The sequence below is a fragment of the Mustela lutreola genome, chromosome 3 (assembly GCF_030435805.1).
Source record: "Mustela lutreola isolate mMusLut2 chromosome 3, mMusLut2.pri, whole genome shotgun sequence".
Classification (NCBI taxonomy): domain Eukaryota; kingdom Metazoa; phylum Chordata; class Mammalia; order Carnivora; family Mustelidae; genus Mustela; species Mustela lutreola.
The window spans coordinates 72,718,248-72,740,973 of record NC_081292.1 but is presented as its reverse complement, the minus strand read 5'-3'; the positions used below and the strand labels follow the sequence as shown (position 1 = coordinate 72,740,973).

Below are 22,726 nucleotides of genomic sequence, written 5' to 3'. Positions count from 1 at the left end.
CAGATGGAAGTATGGTCAGACTTGGTTAATCTGAACCTGTTTGCAAACTTCATTAGAAAACACACTCCCCCTCTGACCCCCATGCACATGTGTACACACACACCCGCGCTCGTGTGTGTACACACGCACGCTCAGGTCTGCGACAGACGTGCTTGATGAGAACTTTTTGAGCTCGCTGGCCTGCAAACCTTTGACTTGTAGGCTTTCCTGTGGGTGCATATGCAAATACAGAGCGGAGATGATTTCTGTGACTATGGAGATGTCCCTGCAAAGGGAAAGAGCAAAGTTGGATTTTCAAACTTCTGCTCAGAATATCTATACAACCCCCAAATAAGTTACTCTGTAGTGTTTTGAAAGTCTGTATCACAGTCATTTAAAAATTTTTGTCATCAGTACTTTTTATGGTGCCAAAATAACAGAATTCTATTCAGTAACTCAGTCTTACAGGTAACTTAACTTAACTTAGGAACCTTCTTTGATGCCTCAGTAAGCGGTTTCTTAATTAAAAACCATTTTTCTCCCATGTGAACACTCTTCTAAACTTACAACCCATTATAAATTTTGCTTTCATTTATTGAAATATTTCATTTATTTAAATGCTTCATTAAGTACTTATTCTTTGTAGGTGCTCTGTTAAGTGTTAGGATGTGAGCAGGGAGGGTATGGGTAGACTTTCAGTCTGATTTATCAAGGGTTTTTTAGAAATATAATTGCCTAAAAGCTAAGTATTGTGCTTTTGGTAGGAGGAACCATATGGTTATTTTTCCCAAGGAGAAATTGTAGCAAAATTTTAAAAGAATGTATTATTATCACTTTAAAACTTGAAACGTAAGAGCCTGTGTTCTAAAGAAGCTTCCTAGAACTCGGAAAATATGTCACCAAGACTAGCTTTAGCCTCAAGATCTATCTGTCTTTTTAGTTTGTATCCTTAATTTTTTGAATCTAGCACCTAATGATAAACGTCGATTAAAAAAAGAAAAAAAAAAGAAACCCACTGTGTCTTGGATCTTGTCATAAATTTCCAAGTATGTTACCTTCAGGTTCTGAGTCTACCTTGACCTAGTCCTGTCTTTAAAAACATACTTTTAGCTTACCCTTGCCTCTTTTGGGATATATTAGGGCAGATATCAAAATGCTGTATTGAACAGTGAAACTTACTGAAAATTTCCCAACAACTGTAAACAAGTGTTAGGAACTTGGGGCATCAGATCCAGTCAGTTCTGATCACCTGGGCTGCCTCGGTGCGGAGAGAGGCCCTGTGTTTACCCACGAGAGAAAATTCCAGTGTGTGCTCTCAGCTGCTCATCCTTAAGTTTGAATTGTCTGTGCAGAGTAAATTTTTGGCATTGCTGAATCCAAGTAATGGCTTTGCATTAGAGTCACATGTTTTTGATAGGAGAGAGGGCATGTGATTATTTTCTCCCAGGAAGAGTGTTGGGCACCCCCCCCCCATTGCCTTAGGGTCATAGTTCAGTGGATGCCTCCTAGAGGTGACAGTTGTTAATCCCCAAGTGGTGTGCAGATAATCAAATGAAACATTTCCACTGAGTGTTAGGTAGTTCATGCAGAATGGGGGCTGTTGTAACGGGGCCCAGAGACATGGGCCCTGTTGAGGGGTGCCAGGAGTGTTTGGAGGACCTCTGTTGGCCTTGGTGACTTGGCCAGTTACTTGTTGGGCCACCTGCTGAGTCATGACAGAGTGTGATGAGGACATCCCGGGAGGCTTTCCTGTCATTGATGCTCAGATGGAGGTGGCTGTCCAAGAAGATGGTAATCGAATAGAGATTTTCAGTAAATTAACAAACCAACCCATTATTTTGTTGAGCCACAGTTTCTACTGGCCAGATGAATTGAGTATGTCAAGTTGTGGTCTTGCGTTCTGCTGAATCTAGGAAGGAAATCATGTCCCTGAAGTGCAGATAAGTAGAATGCTATACAACTACATGTAAATTCTGAATAGCATAGCAGAATAATTATGTAAATTGAATATGCAGTGATGAAGGTAATAGGGGGTTTGGGTTATGTTAGCACTGGGGTTGAATTGCCATAGCAGTTTGCTTTTAAGCACTGGAATACAGCAGTGGCAATTTTGTTTTGCAAAATGTTATGTGATACCAGTTATTTCCATCCTTGAATAAGTTAACTTGATGAATTTGTTTATACAGAAAATAATTTTCCTACAGAGGGCTGAAATAGAAGGGAATAAACAGAAGTGAAATGAAAAATTTAGTGTAGAACTGCTCGCATCTTTCCCACTCGGCCCTGGATGCCGGATCATTGGTGACGTTCCGCAAACAAATAACGCTCTCTGAGCGGGTGGTGACAGAAGTAACCACTGCTGGTCTGCCTGGCTCTGTGTTATGTCTGTGGCAGGGAGAGAGCTTGTTCTGCCTCAGTCACACACTCTCGATGCTAGAGCACATTTAGAAAGGGTGGCTGTCCTCAGGGGTCTGACTCTGTATGCCTTTGGGATGTCTGTCTCACCACTTGCCATTCTCCTGCATTCCGGAAGGCGGCTGGGGCTTGCATTTGTGGCCATTCCCAGCAAACTGGCCCTTTTGGCAACCCACATACAATGATATTGCCTTGCCTGTGCAGAAAAACTCACAGAATCCACCTAGAAGCTGGGACATAGAACGATAGAGAAACAGAAAAAGGTATTCAGCACTTCAGGAAAAGGCATTTAAAATCTTAATAATGAGAAAAATGGGCCACATTCCACTTTCCTATTAGAAATGTATCTTTCTTTCCTCTTTCCCTTTTATGTTAAATATATATTTTTCTACCCATTTTTTTTCCTGGTGCTCTCCCCAGGTGTCCTTATAGCCTTCAAATATTGGCAGTAAATATTGAAAATAAGAGCTAAGACATTTGTGGGCTGGAGGGGATGCCATTTTGCATATTGGAAGAATTCAAGGAGCTGACACAGGAGAATTTTGCATTCTTCTCTTCAGTGTGTTTTCTGTTGTGTAAGCATGGGCCTTGTGCAGTGAGAGAGAATTTGGAGGAAGCGCTTCCTTTGAATGACTCTTGAAGGATTTAGTGGTCCATTTAGCTCTATAAAGACTCTTTGAATGGGCATAAAGAAGGGAACTTGGCCCGAGGTTGTGACTTGACTGGTGAAGCCCTGGTTCAAGGGAGCCGCGGAGACTCGCTTCTGGTGCAGCCTCCTTGCCGTTTCCCAGCCTCGGCATCCCAGTTAGCAGGAAACTAAAATGCCGTTTCTCAAGGAGGATGGACGCAATATTTTAAGTGGACGGCAGATGTACCACTCTTATTTTTCAAAAACACAAAGTGCTAAAAATATGTAGAGTACATTTTTGGCAAACCACACTGTCATTATCATTATTAATGTGGCAACTTTCCTCTGAGGATCTAAGAAAGTAGCAGCGTTTTACCTGAGGAATACTTTTATTCAGCCAACAAGCCCCGTGGTGGTTTATGTTAGGTAACCTAGTACATAGTTTATATAGTGTGCTCTTATACACATAAAATTTCTCAGCAGAGATTAGACACAAAAGCAAACCATTAAACTAGTTTTGCTTAATCAGTACAGAAAGCCTGGAGAGTCAGATACCTCTCCCTCAGGTACGTAGGTAATAAAGTAAATTAAACCTGCAGATTTTCTTCTGTTTCTTTGTTCTTTCTTTTATATCCTATGATTTAGTTTTGATTTGTGGCATTGGATAATTGGAAATACTGAATTAGGTATTTTGGACAGTGTGCCTGCAGAAGAGGGTACAGATTTTTTAACGTGTGGTCACAAAATGGACTTTCGAGCCCTTTCAGCATTGGAGAGGAACAAGGGGGAAAATGTGCCTGTGGGCGTTGTGCTTCTCTGCCCCTGGTCTGCCCTACCAGTCTCTGGTTCATTAAATCCAAGCTCCAGGTCAGGGATACCTGGAGGTGGCTGCCTTCCCTGGTGGTCTCAGAAGTTCTCTTCTCTTTGAAGGGGGGCTATTGAGAGTCTTTCTTTCTCTCTCTCTCTCTCTCTCTCTCTCTCTTTTTTTTTTAAAGGATTGATTTATTTGAGAGAGAGCATGTGAGCAGGGGGAGGGGTTGAGAGAGAGGATCTCAAGCAGATCCCCACTGAGGGTGGGGATGAGATTGAGTCTCAGGACTCAATCCCACAACCGTGAGATCATGACCTGAGCCAAGATCAAGAGTCAGATGCCTAACTGACTGAGCCACCCAGGCGCCCCACCATTGGCTCTTAATCCCAAATCCTTCTTTTGCTTCAGGATGACCATCTCAAAGTCTTTCTCTTCTCAGTGACAGGCCACCTTATCACCCTTCCTCCGTCTGATTTGTCCTCAGTTGGCTGAGTGAGCAGAGAGGGAGTAGTCATCAGGCACTTTTTAGTACAGACTGTGCTAGATTTAGCAACACGTGGTTTGTTTGCTAGTCCTCGGGGCAAGAGAATGCCCAGCACCACTGACCCTTACAAAGCAGGTTCTGCTGACTCCTTCCCTGGGCCTGGCTGACCTTTGTTTCTGCCTGTCCAGGGAGCTGGGGTGGGCTTGAGAGTGGTGGCCTGCTGCCTCTGTGGTTGATGTGGGAGAGTGTGGCTTCGACCTTGCTTCCAACTCTCATTGTGCCCATGTGATGGAAGTTGAATTGGGGAGGAGGCTGGTGGTGGCAGTGGAATGCTAAAGGGGGTTATTTTTAGAGATGTGTTCCTTCAAAGACTTTCTTAAGTGGCATTTTAGGGTGGGGCACATGTTGCCATTCTACATTGTGGTGGTGACCTTAGAATCGTAGGATAAAGAGCAGGAGGAGTCCTAGGCTGATTGTTTTTTTTTTTTTTAAATGATTATTAAAAATGTCCATATAAGGGACGCCTGGGAGGCTCAGTGGGTTGGGCCTCTGCTTTCCACTCAGGTCATGATCTCAGGGTCCTGGGGTCAAGCCCAGCATTGGACTCTCAGCTCAGCGGGGAGCCTATTTCCCTCTCTTTCTTTAAAAAAAAAAAAAAAAAAAGTCTATATATGAAAATGCTTTTGAAAGGTATGAAAATCTGTACAAATGCAAAATTTGTCACATGATATAGAAAGATCTTTCTGGGGGCGCCTGGGTGGCTCAGTGGGTTAAAGCCTCTGCCTTCGGCTCAAGTCATGATCTCAGGGTCCTGGGATCGAGCCCCGCATTGGGCTCTCTGCTCATCAGGGAGCCTGCTTCCTTCTCTTTCTCTGCCTGCCTCTCTGCCTACTTGTGATCTCTGTCTGTCAAATAAATAAATAAAATCTTTAAAAAAAAAAAAAAAAAAGATCTTTCTGCTAGTTGTCTTCTGCCCACCCAGGTAAGGGCCCCTTCAAGTCTAGATGCTGTGCAAATCCACCCTGAGCATGTCATCAGCCATCTGAAGCACCAGCCCTCCCTCCAGCTTCTCATACAAGTCTGTGTGGCCTAGCTTTAAAATGTTAACTGGGAGACAGGTGGCAGGGGTGCCGGTCCTGGGGGGCTCAGTTGGTTAAGCATTTGCCTTTTGCTCAGGTCATGGTCTTGGAGTCCTGGGATGGAGCCCTTTGCTGGATTCAGTCTCCCTGCTCAACGGGGAGTCTGCTCCACCCTCTTCCTCTGCCCACCCCCAACTCTCGTTCAAATAAATTAAAAAAAAAAAAAAAAAAAGAATCTTAACTGGGGAAATAGTATGAATTAAAAAAGACACCATTCTTCTTAATTTTGATGTTGGAGAGAGAACTTGAACTTCCATTAGAATGCTAATTGTGTATGTAGCCCCGAAGCCTATATGAACAGTATACCGTCATGGTCCTTCGGCTTCTCCTGTTAGGATGGGTAAGAGTATTTTCTCCTTGTGGGTTTTACTGTTTGCTCTGCCTAGTTCTCTACCTACCTGTGGCACCTGTTTAAAATGTGGACAAGCTGCCCATCTCACTTGTTGTGTTGGCCATGCTGGCCGATCTGAGAAGATCCTTATGAATCCAGGGGATGGGGTTCTAACTGCCACAGTTAGCCCAGCATCAGCCCTCTGGGGTCATGGGAGCACAGTGCCTAAAAATAAGAGTGGCATCTGAGAATTGGACACTGACAGTTGGCACTTGGGGGATATGCTCTAGGATAAGGGTGTACTATTTGCATCCATTTTGTAATGTCTGATTTACTCAATTCTTTATGTTCCATCACAGTGCCAGGCGGTGCCATGTAGCCAGAGCGGCTGGTGTTCATGTTGGCTTCTGGGATGTGATAACGTGTTAGCTAACTAGAGTTCTTTTCCTTGTCACTGGCAGACCTTAATTCAGTCCATAAAACTCAGTGACCCTGAGGTTTTCGATGACAATTCTTGACTACATGAGGAGTTTCCCCCCAATATATTTAATATATTAAAAATGAATTTGGCTGTTTAGAAGGCTTTCTAGCTTTTTATTATACTTTCTTTCCCTCCCTTCTGTCCTCCTCCTTTAAGTAAGGGGCAGCAACCCTGTAGCTGTCCTCGGGACTGGGTTCTGATGAACCAGGGGCCCCAGAGATGGTCCCAGGTAACAGAAGACATTCACCAGGACAGGTCGAGGTCTGAAGTGTACCCCCAAAAGGCCAGGCATGCACTGGACTCTTAGAGAGAGTGTGTGAGGAGGTTGGATGCCTTAGGCCAGGTCTCGGACTCAGACCTGGGCCCAGGAACAAGACAGGTATGGCTCCCGTCTTAGCAATGCCACTTCTCTGACTGAACATGTTGCCTATCTGGCCCTCAGCTTCTTCATGCTTGGAAGGTTTGATTGTAAAATGTAAAAGCGAGGCACGTTGAGTTGAAATATACTTTTATTTTAAATGAAAGCAAATTAGGTTTTTGTATCTTTTCTAACTTTCTTTGTTCTTTCCTAAAAATTCAGCATGGTTAATATACTTAAGGAGTACTTGATGCTAGAAGAGCTATTTAAGGTAACAATTTAGATTAAATTCAATGTCTTAGAGGTGTTTTCATCCAGTGACTTTCAAGGAACTTAAAAAAAAAAAAACCCTATTAATTTGTCACTGAAGTCCTATGTTTGTTGTTCAGAAATAAGATAGAATCCCCTCCCCTTCTCTCTCTTTTTCTCAACTCTTCTTTCTCTTTCTCAACCAGAAGAGCTGGGTGAAGAATCTCTAGGTGGAATTTAGGAGCTGGCGGGGGTGGGGGGGGTTGGGCACCCCCTTGGAGTGACGCATGTGACCCCCAGCAGGCAGCTCAGCATCCATAGGCGGCCCTGAGGGCGCAGAGCGCAGGTCAAGGCTGGTGCTCCATCCCCCCATCCCGCCCAGATGCTCCCAGATGCTGTCTGCCCAAGATCGCCCTGTGGAGCATCTCCGGAATGCTCCCAGGCCTTCCCCTTCACCTTGGCGGCTCTGATCACCTTTGTGGGAAGGAGCTGGCTTTTGTGTCCACTGTCTGCTGCGCAGTTTATCTCTTCGTCCTTAGTTTATTCTGTCACCGGCATTTCATTACGTTCTAGTTCAGCCACTGCATAAATCTTGGCCCAAGGACTTTCTCTAAAATTTTTATTTTGTTTTGTGGCTTTAATTTTACTTGATGTATCCTATTTTATGTTGCCTTAATTGACACTTTTGAGCTCTTAGTGCTTTATCTTGTCTCTTTTTTCCTTCACTTCTTCCTCTTTTAAATTTCTTTCTCATGGTTCAGAAACTTAGAGGAGAATCCTACACTCACGTTGAAAGGCTCGATGCTTTTCTCTCCACCATGACTGGGCCCTTGACCCTCACAGCTTTACTGAAGTTTTTCTTACGGCGCCTGGATCTTTTAGAGCTGGAGCACACTGCAAACGCCCTATGCCAGGAACGTCTCTCTCGCCTCTGGCTTCTCATCCATTAGTTTTGAGTCTTTATTAATAAAGCCTTTTGAGCATATAAAATATAAGGATATTTTTCAATAGCTTTTACTCTTCTTTTAAAAGATTATAATATGACATTTTGGTTTGAGTCCCTGCAAACAGATCTGATTAATCCTCACGACCTAAGCCTCAAGGTTGATTTTCCCCAGGGTGAGGCGACTCTTCACGGACTTCTTCCATCTGAAGTGTCTGACTGATGGAGGATTCCCGCCCGTTGTCCAGACCTTCACGAACCATATGCTCATCACCTGTGGTTCCTCTTCAAACTGCCTTTTTGTGGAGGACTTAGGTCCCTCGGCCAATGCTGTCAGTGTTTAACTGCATTCTGTTTTGCAAGACACCAGGGCAGCTAGTGGGATTTCTTGTAAGTTCTGGCCCTTGGCTTGTTTGAAAAGCGTATACTTGTTCTCACCAAAAAGAATTCGTTATCCCTGTGCTGTGTCTTAGGTGGAATGAGGTCTTGCCACCCCGTTTTAGGTCCCGCCACGTAGCCCTTCAGTGTAGACCCTTACAGTTGGAAGCTGACTACAAACTCTTCCGTAAAGGGCATGAAGTGTCCTTAGTTCATCCCTCCGTATAACATGTGTTCTCTGAAGATAAAGTTTGGGTTCTCAGAGTTCTCATCAAGGCGGCTTGTGTTTTGACCATACTGGGGGCCATTATAGCACTTTTTAGAGCCTGGTCTAATGGTGGTGACCTAAATGTCACTAAGCTGTGGACCCTCAGCACGTCCAGCTGGCCACCCGTGTGACCTGGCTCTCATGGTAAAGTGCACAATGGAAATAAGTCCTTCAGACTACTAGCACCGTCCCCAGAGAAATGTGCTGCTTCTGAGGGTGTAGGGGTTTGCCTGGCCTCAGGAGTGGGTGGCTCCGTATCTCGGTCACACCAGCAATGGCAGAGATAAGGCTGAGGAAATAAAAGGACTTGGTGAGGGGGGGGCGTATAGCGATGTACTGGTTTTGAAAACTTGCTAAGTCTCACTCTATTTCGGTAGCACATCAGTCCTATTTTACTGAGCCTCATAGGTCTTTCATCATAAAGATAGAATCTGTGGGGTTTTCTTAAATGAGTTAATGAGAAAAGCACTGGCACATCATAAGGGCTGTATATGTGAGTGCTGTCGTGGCTGTGACTTGTGCTCTTTAGTGAAATCGATCTGCTAAAATTGATAAGGAGCCTACCTGACCAGGCACCAGGAAAATAAAGATAAATAAGACAGACTTCTTCCTCTTTCTGAGCTTAAGGGCTGGTTGGGGAAAGACCTGCACTCACACACACACTCAGGTCCATATACAGCTTTGGTTTTGGATCACTGCGGGAGTGCGACCACCACATTTTGTATATTTTAAATACCCCTTCCTTGTGTGGGGTCCATATGACATGTGGCTGGTGATCCGGTCTGCGTTGGCTAGGAGAGGCTTCCCTGAGTGTGTGATGGCCGTAGGTGGAGTGGGGAGGGAAAGGAGGTGGAAGAAACAGGCGGGTCCCTCAGGGAGCAGTTCTGGGTGTCTGCAGCATAAAGGGGAGTGGAGGGTTTGGGGTGTGAAAAGAGTAGAAATATACTGTTGCCGTTTGCAGATGCTGCAGAAGGCCTGACAAGCTAGTGCAGACTGGCAGGCCTGTTAAACATGGGATAGGACTTCAAGCAGGATGGTGCGGTCAGGTCTATACCGCAGCTGGTCACCGTGGTGATGCGTAGAGGGTGGGTTGGTGTTGGTTTTGGTGGCAGCGCCACATCCCTGAATTAGGAAATGTGGAAGCAGAGTGGGTTTGGGAGAGCAGAATGGAAGCAGACAGGATTTCTCCGGGGCGGAGGCCGGTTGGGGCTGGAGTGAGATAGTGGTCCCTGCACGCCCCCAGTCATCCTTGTGATCCTCGCCGGCAGGTCACCTTGTGGAGGCCAGTATCACCTACACCCGTGTGCAGCCAGCACGGCAGCTGCTAGAGGTTCTGTGGACTGTGCCAAGCCACTCGGTGGCCCGGTTCTCAATATTGGAGTGTCAGCTTAAGGGATGTTTCTGATCAGTAATATTCTCTTACCCTCAATGGGAGGACTGTCCTGTTTGTACCTTCCAGCTTTCCAAATTGTAATTTGGGGAAGGAATGTTTGTATGGCTGTGTTTTGGCTCTGACATTAGAAAAGACTAGCTTTGTGCCGGAGCAGTTTATATCACGACAGTGGAGGTGCACTGTGTGCCCTTTCCCTAGCGGTCTGAGAGTGGGCCACGCTGCCCGTGGGACCCCAGAGGCAGCAGTGGGAGGGGGTGTGGGCAGTTGTGATGGGCAAAGTGGGAGATGACACCTGCCTGGGCTGGAGCAGTGGTCCTGGGCTTGGAGAGGAACGGCCTTTGGGATTGTCTGCTGGTTTGTTCTTCCAGCTTGTGTTGGGCACGGTGGACAAAGGGCCTTCCTTCTCATGTTGCTTAGAGGAAATGATCTGTAGCAAGGTGGGGTTCTGTTTCTCAGTCTTCAATTGATTTGGCCCAAGCGGGTCTGAGTCATGTCAGAGGATTTGTTTGCAGACGTTTCAGAACACGTTCCCAGCTGCATATCTTCCGGATGTGTGTGCATCCTTGGCCATTTGTGTCAGACATTGCCAAGGCCTTCATCCACTATCTCACTTAGACCTCCTAATGAATCTTGGAGGAAGATAGAATTTCCAACCTCCTTTTACAGAAGAAGAAACGGAGGCGCAGGGAAATGGAGTGGCTTGTCCCAGGTCCCAGACAGAAAAGGTTCTACATGACAGAGTCAGAACTTGAACTAAGGTGTGTCTGACCCTCATCAGTGCGCAGAGCACCGTTCTGCATTACACCTCATTTGTTAAAAATTCTGACTTTGGCTTTTTCTGGGGACAGAGCAGTTTTAATATAACACTTAGTTGAAAATCCAAATGAGCTTCTTGCACAGTAGCAAAGGCGGTTTAAAAATCAAAGTAACTTCATCTTGTCCTCAATTGTAATGTGTTTGGGTTGGACAATGAGGATTTTGTAGCTTTTTTTGACTTCTTGACATGTTTTTGATTTGTATATTGATGTCATGAGAAGATGTCAGCGTAGAAATGCTTAGCTGTCTCTGAGCAATATTAATAGCGCAAAGTCTAATGAGTTTAGAAATCTTTCAGTAATCAGATCTGGGGTGAGTGCTTCCCTTGGCTACAGGCTTTTTCTTCCGAAGCATTTGGAGAGGTCTTGTCTGACTTTTAACAGCCTTGGAGGTTCCACATAGTTCATTCATGGGAAGGGCAGATGGAAAATCATTAGCACTTCTTTCCTTCGGCAAATTGATATTTCATCAAACCTGGGCTCTGGTGGCTCTAAGACAGTAAGCCTTTTTACTCCTATAGGATAGTTCACACAGGGTGCAGTAACCCCACTAAATTAAATTGTGTACTTCGTTCTGGTGCGGAGAGGTCACCGTGAAAAGCACCGGCTGCCGACTTACTTTACCTGGCAGTGGTTCAACTCTGTGACAGGCCTACCTCTGATTTAAACAAATTTGAGAAATATGTAAAGTTTTGGAAGCAGTTTTGCACTGATTTGATAAAAGAAACCACAAAACACTGCAGCGCAGGTGTTGAGAATGTTTGAAAGCTGATTGAGGGAAGCAGATGGCTTTAGTCAGTGGCATCCAGCCAAAAGAGCAGGTGCTGGTCATGTGACCGCTGGTTACCAGGGTAATCTGATTGCTCTTGGCGTGCAGATGAAAGGAAAGGGGCCCAGCGTTCAGCTGTAGTATTGTATAATTTGTGGCAGTTAGAGCGGAAATAAATGCTGGAAATGGAGCCTCATGGTAGGGGAGACTTCTGTCCATGTGTAGCGTAAACACTAGGACAGTCGGATGAGGAACTGTTGTATGGATTTTTTTTTTAATTTAAAAAATATTATTTCCATGAATCTTTTGGGGACTTCAAGTTTTTCAGACACTGCCTTTAAAAAAAAATTTTTTTAAATAAAAAAGCTCTTTAAATCTAACTGCCCTTTGCTGTAATCTTGAATTCTTTTAAGTTACTTCCCTATGTGGCTATTTACCATGCTACAATGTTCACAAAATAAAAACAAGCTCTGAGTATTTAGAAAGAACTAGTTTAGGATTACCAAATATTTTATTTACTCATGATAGAAATTTTAGGTGAGTGATGGATACTTTATTATACTAACATACTTCTGAAATATTTTACGTGTTATGTTTTATTGAAATAAAAGCAATAGAGATGTCTTGGTGTCCTTTGTAGTAACTGAGGCTGAAAAAATGCTGTTTAATGCATTCTGTCAGCATACTTTTCTGGGATTCATAAACTTCAATAAATAAACTTTTTAAAGGCTTTTGAAATACATCTTTTTTTCAAGTTTCTTAGAATTTTAGGTTTTCCAGAAATAATAAATGTAATCATTACCAAGGTTAGATGAATCTAAATGTTGGATAACATGATAATGTTAGAAAACCTTGGGGCTTGTTTAGAAATTGGAATGGAAGATACCATTAAATGTACATTCTAAAAGAATGTCAAATGAAGGTTCTAAAGGTAACGGTAAAAAATTAAAAAAAAATTTTTTTCTTAGAGTTCATTCATGTCTTTTGACTTATGTAACATTCAAATCCTATCAACATTTGACAGAAACATAGTATGGAACATGCACTTTAATTATTGGGGTCGCCTTGCTATATTTTTGTATTTCAGAGACCTAGCTTTTAAAGGAAAGGCTATTGTGACTGCGTCAAAAATGCCTAGCACCAAAACAAAGATTATTTTAAATGAAGAAGACAGCATTAAGTAAAATTATGTAGTACAGGAAATTGCCATATATTTTGTTATATTTTAAAAGGCTGTCATTGGATAATAATATAGCTGGATGACATAATAGAGGACACCTAGTAGTGTTGGTTATGAAAAGGACTTAAATAGGAGTATTTAAAACTCTCTGCAAGAGAAACAAAGAAATGATCATTATAGTGTCGTTTCCTGAGACATTAAAAAAAAAATCATTCTGTACCTTAAAAACTTAATAGCAAAACTACTTCTTGATCTGATTTTTCATTCTACCTTGGTGTATTGGCAGGGATTTTGCATTGTCTAGAAGAACAAATGTATTCCGGGTGGTATTAGGAGTTTTTGCATGAAATTTCTTTTTAATTAGGTCAGATATTTGCCAGAGGTCATCATTGTGGGGTTTTGCTGTAAAAACTTACTTGAGAGTGCCGTTTAACTGTAAATGGCCAATGTGCATCGATTTATCAGTTGTCATTGATACTTTAGGGATATTAATGCGGGAAATATAAGGCATGGGGACATGTGGAAAACCTCATTAAAAAGTGAACACTAAGTGATCCACTTTGAATTCTAGTAATAAGAAACCTGATTCAGAAGCAAGTGCTTTGAAGAAAAAGGTCAACAAGGGAAAAACAGAAGGTTCTGAAAATTCAGACTTAGACAAAACGCCCCCACCATCTCCTCCTCCTGAAGAAGATGAGGACCCAGGTGTTCAGGTAATACCATCATTCTGATCCCGAGCCTTGGTTATTTAGCATGGGTAACTTTAGCTGCGTATCAAGTACACTAGACCTCCCCTGTCTTTGTTATAGAGCTGCTTTAAAGGTGGCTTTATTGTTGTCTGGAACACTAGAGCCATAATGGTGAGAGCTGGGGGCCAGCACGAAATTAGACCCCCGACTTCTTGGTTTTGTCATCTTTGACCCCGTGATAAAGAAAACGGAGGATCTTCATTTACTTCTGTAAATGTATCTTTCGATGTTGATGTATATATTAATGTTAACACGTTGTTGATATATTGGTTTGTGTAAAGCTGCTTTCACATTTCTCATTTTCTCTGATGTTCGGTTGCTTGTCAATTCTTTTATTTTGCAGAATTAAAAAAACCAACGTGTAATCTGTAGCTTGTCTTAAGATTTCTGACATTTGAAGGCCAGAGTTGAGCTTTATAGTCATATAATAAGTTTCTGTGAACAAGTTTGTGACTTTCTGGATGGCAGCGGTGCAGAACTTTTCAGTATTAGATTCTCCTGACTCTTGGAGAATTTTGTAGGAAGCAGTTGAAAAACTGAAATAAACATTAGGAATTTAGATTCTTACCTGTAAAGCACACTGCCTTCACTGATTGGACTACAAGGTAAGAGGCCCTTCCATGTGACTGTTAAAAATTATTTCCTTGTTACGTTCTCTGGAAGCATGCCAGTATGTTACACTGGGATGGCTAAGAATGTCACTTCAGTGATTGACATCTAAGTTATCAAGGAGCAGTTACTGAGGAGCCCTGCTCAAATCAGAAGTCTGCCCCTAACAGCCTGCTTGCCTTTTTCTGAGAATTTGGTCCACTCAAAGTACTTGCTATCTGTACTATCTACCAAGTCGCTTAAAAGTTAGAAAAGAAAAAATATGCCACTTGCAGCTCTCTCCTAAAGAATTTCAGAAAGTTAGGGTTTTGTTTTGTTTGTTTAAGAGATTTTATTTTTGAGTAATCTTTGCACCCAATGTGAGGCTCAAACCCACAATCCTGAAATCATGAGTCATGTGCTCTACTGGCTGAGAACTCCCTGATGTCTAAAATGTCACGGAATGGCTTAAACTAAGAGGGCCCAAAAAGGAGAGGAAAGATAGAGTACTTGTGAATTAATGTGGTTTGGTTTGATTCTTTAACTAACTTGTGATGCCTCTGGCCGTTTGGGTAAATTTTGTAATTTCCTTTTACACATCACTGAAGAGATAGGAAAGGTAAGTGGATGTCTTTTTTAATTGCTTAGGGACTTTTAAACTAAAGTATTTGGATGGTTTTAAATTTTATTTTAATGCGCAAGTCTGTTTTTTCCTGCATCATGTTTGCTTCAACTAGGGCCTTTATGGCAGTAGTATCTGGACAACATTAAACAGATTTATTCATACAAGTCAAGAAAATTCTATTGTTTCCTCACAAATAACGCTGCTGTTTCTTAAAAGTGTTTGTATTTATAGAGACACAGTTGGACTTTATGAAATACTCATTTTTTTCCTTCTGCGTTTCAGTTCTAGAAAAAGGCCAGTCTGTTCAAATGAACATCAGTGCATCCTTTCTAATTGGCTAGTGCATAACTGTTGCAGGTTCAGTAGCTCATATAAACAACCACACAGGGTTTGAAGGCAGGTCTTCTTCTGTCTCCTGACACAGGAAGTGATGCTGTCTGCTGTTTGTTGTTTCTTCCTGTGTCCTATGCATAAAGGGCTAACAGTTCTTGGTTTCTGTGATTGGTTTAAACTAGTAAATGCCATATAATGTAAACTGAAAATTGTATCTCAAAGTACTATTGCGGAGAGATATTGAAAGCATGTGTAAGTCTTCTCTTTGGTGTAGCCATGTTAATTATATGCAACTTTTCTAAAGCAATCCAAGTTTAACAAGTTGACCTATTATTTTAGTGTCAGTTCAGAAGTTTTGAGTTATGGTTAATTTAATTTAATTGTATTTTATTTTATTTATTTTTTTAGATTTTAATTTATTTGAGAGAGAGAATGAGGAGGGCATCCAAGTTGATGTGAGGACAAACTTCCACAAGTAAAACAGTTATGTCCACCAATCATAAATTTCTGCTCAAGAAAACCAAAAGCTTCCTATTTTATTGTACTGTAACATTTCTTCAGTAGTGATATTTAGTGTAAAGGGGATTTGTCTTAGGCTCCCTGTAAGCTGTTCAGTTACTTAGGCTGGACGAAGTACTGTGACATGACCCCAACCAGGGCAGCCTGATAAAACATCACAGGTGCATCACTGGTAGCACATTCCTCCTTAGGTTAAGGACGACAAGAGGAAAATATAGATCAGTCCATTTCAATTTAGTTAAATGGATATATTAGATGAAATACAGATATTATGCTGAATTTTATAAAATTGAAATATTGTTCCTCTTAACAGCCTTTTATATCTGAAAGAAATGGACAGTTGAGAAGTAAGGGGAGGTTAAATGGGCACAGGAGCAGGAGTTAGGAAGAGAGATCAGCTTTGTGAAGAGAGAAGGGAAGCTGTGTGCAGGGTAGTCTGACCTTGTAGCCTCAGTGCTTTCTGATTTTTTATTTTTTTGGAAAGGCGGAGCTAGTTAATGATGACTTTAAACCTACTGATTTCATTTGTCATTCGTATGTACCGTGCACTGTTCTAAATGTTTTCAGTGAATTCTGTTATGTAATCTAATTGCTTTATGTGATCTTCAAGTATACTTATGACATAGTTAACTATCATTAACCCCATTCTGCAGACCAGGAAACTGAGGTCCACAAAAGACATGTCCAAGGTCACATAGTGAGAATCTGGGCTAATTCAGACACTCAGCGCTCATTTTGATGGCCCACAAGTTTAAACTGCCTTGGTGGTGTGGAGAAGGGTCACAGATGGCAGAACCACTGCTGATTTTTGCGGGGAGTTGGGGGAGGTTCCCCCCTCCCCAACCTGGAATTGGTTCCAGGCGGGGCTGACAAGAAGGTTCAGTGGAGGACCTCTGGTTTATGTTACTACTGCTGCTGGTCTAAGCTGCTAGGAAGTCTGTTACTAAGAGGTTATTCCACAAACCTTGAGTCAGAAAGGTACTTTGCCCCTCTACAGTCACAACTGTGTTAGGACTAAGTGCTCATAGTCTCCAACAACTCATTTGATGGTCATATTATATCGAGTTGGCACTGTGAACTGCCTCACATTCCCTCTTGAGAGCAGAGAGAGCAGAAACATTAAAAACACAAAACAAAACAAAAACAAAAAAAACTGTCTTACCCTTTGAGGCAAGGTACTAGGCTTCCTTGGTCCTGACTTGAGCCACGAATGTCTTGCTTGTTCCTCCTCTGCTCTGCATGGTGGGGTGACTTGCCTTTCTGCCTAACTGACCAACTTTGCAATTCATGAGTCTCTTTAAAAAGTTTTATTTTGGGGTTGCCTGGGTGACTCAGTGGGTTAAAGCCTCTGCCTTCAGCTCAGGTCATGATCCCAGGATCCTGGGATTGAGCTCCGCATTGGGCTCTCTGCTTAGCAGGCAGCCTGCTTCCTTCTCTCTCTCTGCCTGCTTGTGATCCTGTCTGTCAAATAAATAAATAAATAAATCTTTTAAAAAATTTTTTAAATTTTTTAAAAAGTTTTATTTTGTAGTTCTTAGTAAAAGGTTCACTAGTGTTACTTTTCTCAGTATTTTTATTCATTCTGTGTGCTTCCTAAACTCCTCTACAAGCTATAATCTTACACTTACCAGTGATTTAAACTTACATATGTCATTTTATAGTTACGTTAGCTTTTATCAAATACACATATTAATGAAAAGTTATTCCTCCCCATTTTTCATTAACTCACAAAACTAATTCTTCATCAGAAAGGTCTAACAATACAGAATTATTTTGAACGAAAAGTGTAAAAGTCCTCCTGCTCCATTCACTTCACTCCCTAGAATTCATAGCTGCTAATAATTTATGTGTCTTTTCAGATTTTTTTTGTGTGATTGAAAACGTAAACATATACATTCATTTTTTTTTTTTAAGGAAATGTGCACTGAGTCATAGAGAAGTACACAAAACATTCAGTGTCCTTGTCTTGAGTTTATGTATTGATGAGCCACACAAAGAGATCTTATATAGAATTATAAGCTACTTCTTATTATGTGACTTTCTTTTCTTTTTATTTTACAATTTATCCTGCAGCTATTCTGAAGATCTAAAAGTTTGGGGCTAAAAAACAATTGCGGTATCTTGCAGCTATTCCGAAGATATGTTACGTACCTGACTAGAAGCGTCATTGCTAGGTCAAAGGGTGGGCATGTTTTAAATTTTGATAGCCATGGCCACACTGTCCTGCTGAGGTGGAGTGGGTTCTTTTGACCATGGGGTGGCAGGGAACCTATTTTGCCAATAATCTTACTAATACCTATTAGCTATAGGTAATAGTAATAGCTATTACCAGGATTTCACATTTTCATCAGTGTGGTTAAAAAAAAATTTTTAACCAAAAAAAGTAAAATTACTTTTCATAGTCATTCATTATCACTTCTGCCATTTAGTCCTTCATCTTTTCAAAAATTTTCAGACTGTTGCCAAAATTAAAATGCAGACCTTTTATTTAAATGGCCCTCTGAAGTACTATTTCAGTATTTATGTGGAACTTTATAATTTGCAGGTTATCTTCTAATACCTTTATTTTTGCAGACCTTTTATTAGAGGAAAAATTTTAAAACATACAGAAATAGAATAGTAAAAGGAATTCCTATGTAGCTGTCATCCGGCTTCTGTACTGTTTTCACTTCTGAGCAATATGCCACCCAAGTAAAGAATCAGTTACGTGGTTGCTTATAGTCTCCAGCTGAAGGTCTGGTAGCTGGAAGCAGCCCAGCCTCGCCCAGTCCCCGGTGGCTGACTCCAGACTTCCCCCATCTCTGTCATGTTCATTGCCACTCTGGTTTCTTAGGCAACGTACAAGCTTAAATTCATCAGCTTTTCTTCAAGATTAATTTAAAAAAAAATGTACACGTGTATCGTACCATCTGAAAAGTTATCAAGAACGTCAGTGATGGCTTTTTAAACCTGCTCCGTTGGGTTTGTTTGTTTGTTTGTTTGTTTCTGTTTTAGAAGAGACGTTCCAGCAGGCAGGTGAAGAGAAAGCGATACACGGAAGATTTGGAGTTCAAGATTTCCGACGAGGAGGTAGATGATGCGGACGCTGCTGGGAGAGACTCCCCCTCCAACACCTCGCAGTCGGAGCAGCAGGTCAGCGGCCCTCCCTTGTGGTTCTCACGTGCCTTGGAGAAGGTGGACCAGAGAGCTCCTAGCTGGAAACCTGGGATTTGAGCCGGAGAACATTCAGCTACTGTTGGCTGACGTGCTGTGGGGCTGTGCTTGTGCAGTAGTATCTTTTAGAAAGCCCTGCTTGCTGAAACTTATTTATATAAGCCTATGATATGTAATTTGACACAGTTTTGGAGAATTAATGGTCTGTGCTGAGGAAGAGTCAGAGCTAGGATGCAAGGAGGGTGAATTTACCTCTGAAGAATTCAGGGCTGCATCTTCTGGGACTTTAATAAACCACTCAAGCTTGTCTCCTGCTGTTAGGCACCGTCGGAACCCCTTTATGAAATTACTGCCTTGTAGTGCCCAGCAGGGCATACTTTATTTTCTGTGCAATGTAAATGATGGATGAAATAGTTTGTATCAAATATGGGTAGTAACGTAGGATTGATTATTGTAAAGATCTTTTATTTTTTTTAAATGCCCTTTTGTTACCATTACTGTACTTTAGTTAACAAACTGGTAACCCGTTGCAAAGTATATTAAATGCAGTTCTTTACTTTATTTGGTAATTTGTGCTATGTTAAGTTGTTATATAACGTTTTATGTGACCAACATAGATAAAAGCTGCCTACAATAACAAAATGATGACTCTATTTACCCCATGGGTATAGATGAGGAAAAGTTATATTTTTGACTGCTGTCATGCGGAGATTATTTTCTTTTGGCAGCTGGAGTTTCTGAATGTTCTCTGGCTTTAGGGACCCATGCTAGTCCACGTAATTAAACCACATAATCATGAAGTAATAAACACAGATCTTCTTTTTGCCTATCTGGAGAGTGAGGGTCTTGTTCTTTTCAGTCATATTTCCCACTGGCGACTTTGAACCCAGTGGTGTATAAAGGGCAAGAATTTAAAGGGGATAGATGTGCAAGGGGAATGATCTCTTTTTCTGTAGCATGGAATGAAAGATTTCCATTTGGACTGATTTATTCTACTTTCTTTGATTTTGTTTTGTTTTGTTTAGGAATCTGTCGATGCAGAAGGTCCAGTGGTAGAAAAAATCATGAGTAGTCGTTCAATAAAAAAACAGGTAAGCACCATTTGGAGTGATCCAAACCTATGGTGTACGTCTGACTCTTAAATTGTTTTTTGCTTTACAATCTCCTTTAAAAAGTTCACTAATGTACAACAACCACTATTGTACAATAACACTTTTGGTGATATTTCTAATCCTGTTTGATTTACTAGCCAAATATAAAACTTTGGGGAGATTTAGCCCCAAATGAAATGGAAATTTCAGTCAGTGCTTTATTATACCATTTAGAGTAGACAAGAGACTCAAGATGTCACCAAAGAACTATATTGGGCTTTTAGAGGCTTAGTCTGCCTTTTTCAAAAATATTCATAAAAATCATAGACATGAATTTACCCCTCATCTCCCTTAGGAAAGTTTCCTGCCTGCCCCTGACACCCCCAAGATGGAGGTTTATCATTTTAGTGAGCAGGTGTTTTCTCATACTTTTCGTAACATTCTTCATATCCAGTTAAAATACTCACTGAAATCTTTTATTTTTCAGTGCAAAGGTGAGACACAAAACCGCTTCCAGTGTAATTTTTTTTTTTTTTTTTTAAGATTCCTTTTTTTAAAAAAAGTAATCTCTACACCCAGCATCGGGCTTGAGCTCACAACCCCAAGATCAAGAGTTGCATGCTCTTACTGATTGAGCCAACCAGGTGCCCCTTCAGTGTAGTTTTAAAAGATAATATGACTTTCTTCAATATGATTTCTTCAAAATTAGTCAAAATTTATGTTGGTCTTGCAAAGATGAGTCTGGTAACTTTGTCAATGAGGAACACATATCATCAGTGACAAAGTAGTCCAGTAACACTGCATTTTCTTCCATCTCAACCATCTCTCTCTTGCCCAGTTGGAGGAAATGCTTTATTTTGTTTGAAGAATTACATAGTCATCGAGATACATCTCTATATTCCGGCATACAATTTACGGTGTCCTGAGAAAATGATATCCTTTACATATAGGGCGTCTGTCTTTCAGCTTGAATCATTGTCAAATGCAATTCTTTCTTTCGTATTTGCTTTCCAGGTTGGTGGGAAATCAGCCTTTCTCTCTCTCTCTCTCTTTTTTTTTTTTAATGTAAGATGTATACAAAGTGTAACTTCCCATTGAGGGAGAGGAGGCATGGAGGAATCCGTGAGAAGAGACACAGGCTTATCAAATAGGGAACCTTTGCTTTTCAAATGCTACTGTCTGGAGACCCTTGAAAATGGTATTAGACCAGCAGGGCATTTCTCTTTACCTTTGTTGCAGTACTGTTTGCTTTTCTATTGTGTTATTCAGAGTGTGGATTTTTATCAGAATATGCAACTGTAGTTCACATGAAAATAATCAAGAATGACATATCAAGATATTTTCAAATTGAGTGTAGGAGATAGCAGGGGTATAATGGAGTGGCTTTCTGTTGACTCTTTGAACTGACGACTTCCTCTCTGATGGATTAAATGATGAAATTTCAACCAAATTTCCCACCTGTTCAAGCAGAAATGAGCGCTGTTTAACTCATTAGAAAGGTTGTGTTTTTGTCCTGCTAATGACTCTGGAACCGATAATTTGCGAATTGTAGATATGTAGTAAAATTTAAATCCTTGACATGCTTCAAAGAACAGTACCCTTCACAGAATTGAAGTGACTTGTTGGAGTGAACAGCCTGTGGTTTGGTGGGATGTAGGGCTTCTCACCTAGTTGATGGTGCTTCAGCAGACATGCTTGGCAGGTTTGGGGGTGGACGTTGTAATTAGCTCTATTATTCAGAGCTACCTAGAGTGCGGGTTATGTAGGACATTGCTTTTTCTTTCTGCTTTGCGCACTTTAAAACTCATTTTCTTTTCTTATGACCCTTGAGAGGTAGGTATCCTTGGTTAGGAAATAGGTATTATTACCATTTACGGACAACCGGGGTGGTTTTCTCATAGGAGGTGAAAAATCACTTGATTTTTATAGGAGGGTAGAGTGTTTGTTGAGTAGGTAGGAATTTTCGGATGGCGAAGATGAATGGAGAAATTGCCCCGGAAGGGGAGGGGAGCCTTGAGGTGTGGTTTAAAGTACGGATGAGATGTAGAGCCCACTGACGCATCTTGCTTGTATGTGACTGGTATTTCATAAAGTGTGATAAAAACCGTCCGAATGTTGTAAACATGAGCAGGTACCAACTTTCGACTGGTTGTGTTCTTGAAATAGCTACTTTAGTTATCAGCTTTATTAACATTGGAGGAAAGTGTGGCAAATAGAAACAAAAGGAAATTTGAGATTTTCCTGTGGCTTCTAGCTATGCCTGCTGGTCTGCATCCTCTTACCATGAATAATTGAAGAAGTAGCTGCGAGAAGAGGCCTTTATCTCCCGCTGGCAGGGCTACAGAAACTCGCCGGGAGCTCTCCGAGCGTACCCTCCATGGTGCTGACACATAGTGGGGACTCAGATGATGGTTTTCCACGTCCGTTGACCTCATCATTGTAGCCTGAGAATCATTTCCCATTGTGAGGGAGTCATGTAGACGCAGAGCTCATCTGGCAGGGCCTCCACGATTCAGCGTCTCGTGCTGACTAGGGACGGCTCAGTCCCGTGTGTCATTCTAAACTCACATTCATGTGCGTGAGATCCAGCGGAAGGGATGTCGCTAATTCTTGTACTTGAATTTTATGGTACATTTAAGAATGGACTTTTGGATTGTACAACGTTTTAATTCTTTCGTTTTCCACATTTAGCCCATCATGTAGCCCTTTCTGCTTGGAGCCATCCGTCCTTGGGGAATGATGATTCGAATCCTTTTTGTATCGGAAGGCCAAAAATAGTTTTAAAAGTGAATTCTGATTCTATTTAGTGGAATTCTTTGTTTCTTTAAGTTATCCCATATGTTTTCTTAAGAGCTAATTTAAAATTCCAGGGTATTTGTTTTAATCCTCTTCAGCTGAACCCACTAATAAAAACAACAAATAGTATGTAAAGCAGGCAAAACGCTTCATCGCATTTATTATGTCCTCTTTTCTCCGTAAGTGAACTATGATTTGCTATCTCTGGTAGAGTAGAATAGGTTGGGTCAGGAGGAGGAAATGATTTGTAC

The 22,726-nt window shown here is 41.5% G+C and overlaps 1 protein-coding gene across 8 annotated transcripts in view; it reads left to right on the top strand.

Moving 5' to 3' along the window:
- The window catches only part of CHD7 (chromodomain helicase DNA binding protein 7), a 186,714-nt gene that overhangs the window by 103,531 nt on the left and 60,457 nt on the right, over positions 1 to 22,726 (top strand). For all 8 annotated transcript variants that reach the window (XM_059166380.1, XM_059166377.1, XM_059166378.1 and 5 more), the window contains 3 exons: positions 13,193 to 13,334; positions 18,430 to 18,567; positions 19,614 to 19,679. In XM_059166380.1, coding sequence (XP_059022363.1) covers positions 13,193 to 13,334; positions 18,430 to 18,567; positions 19,614 to 19,679 — 346 coding nt within the window. The remainder of the gene's footprint in view (positions 1 to 13,192; positions 13,335 to 18,429; positions 18,568 to 19,613; positions 19,680 to 22,726) is intronic.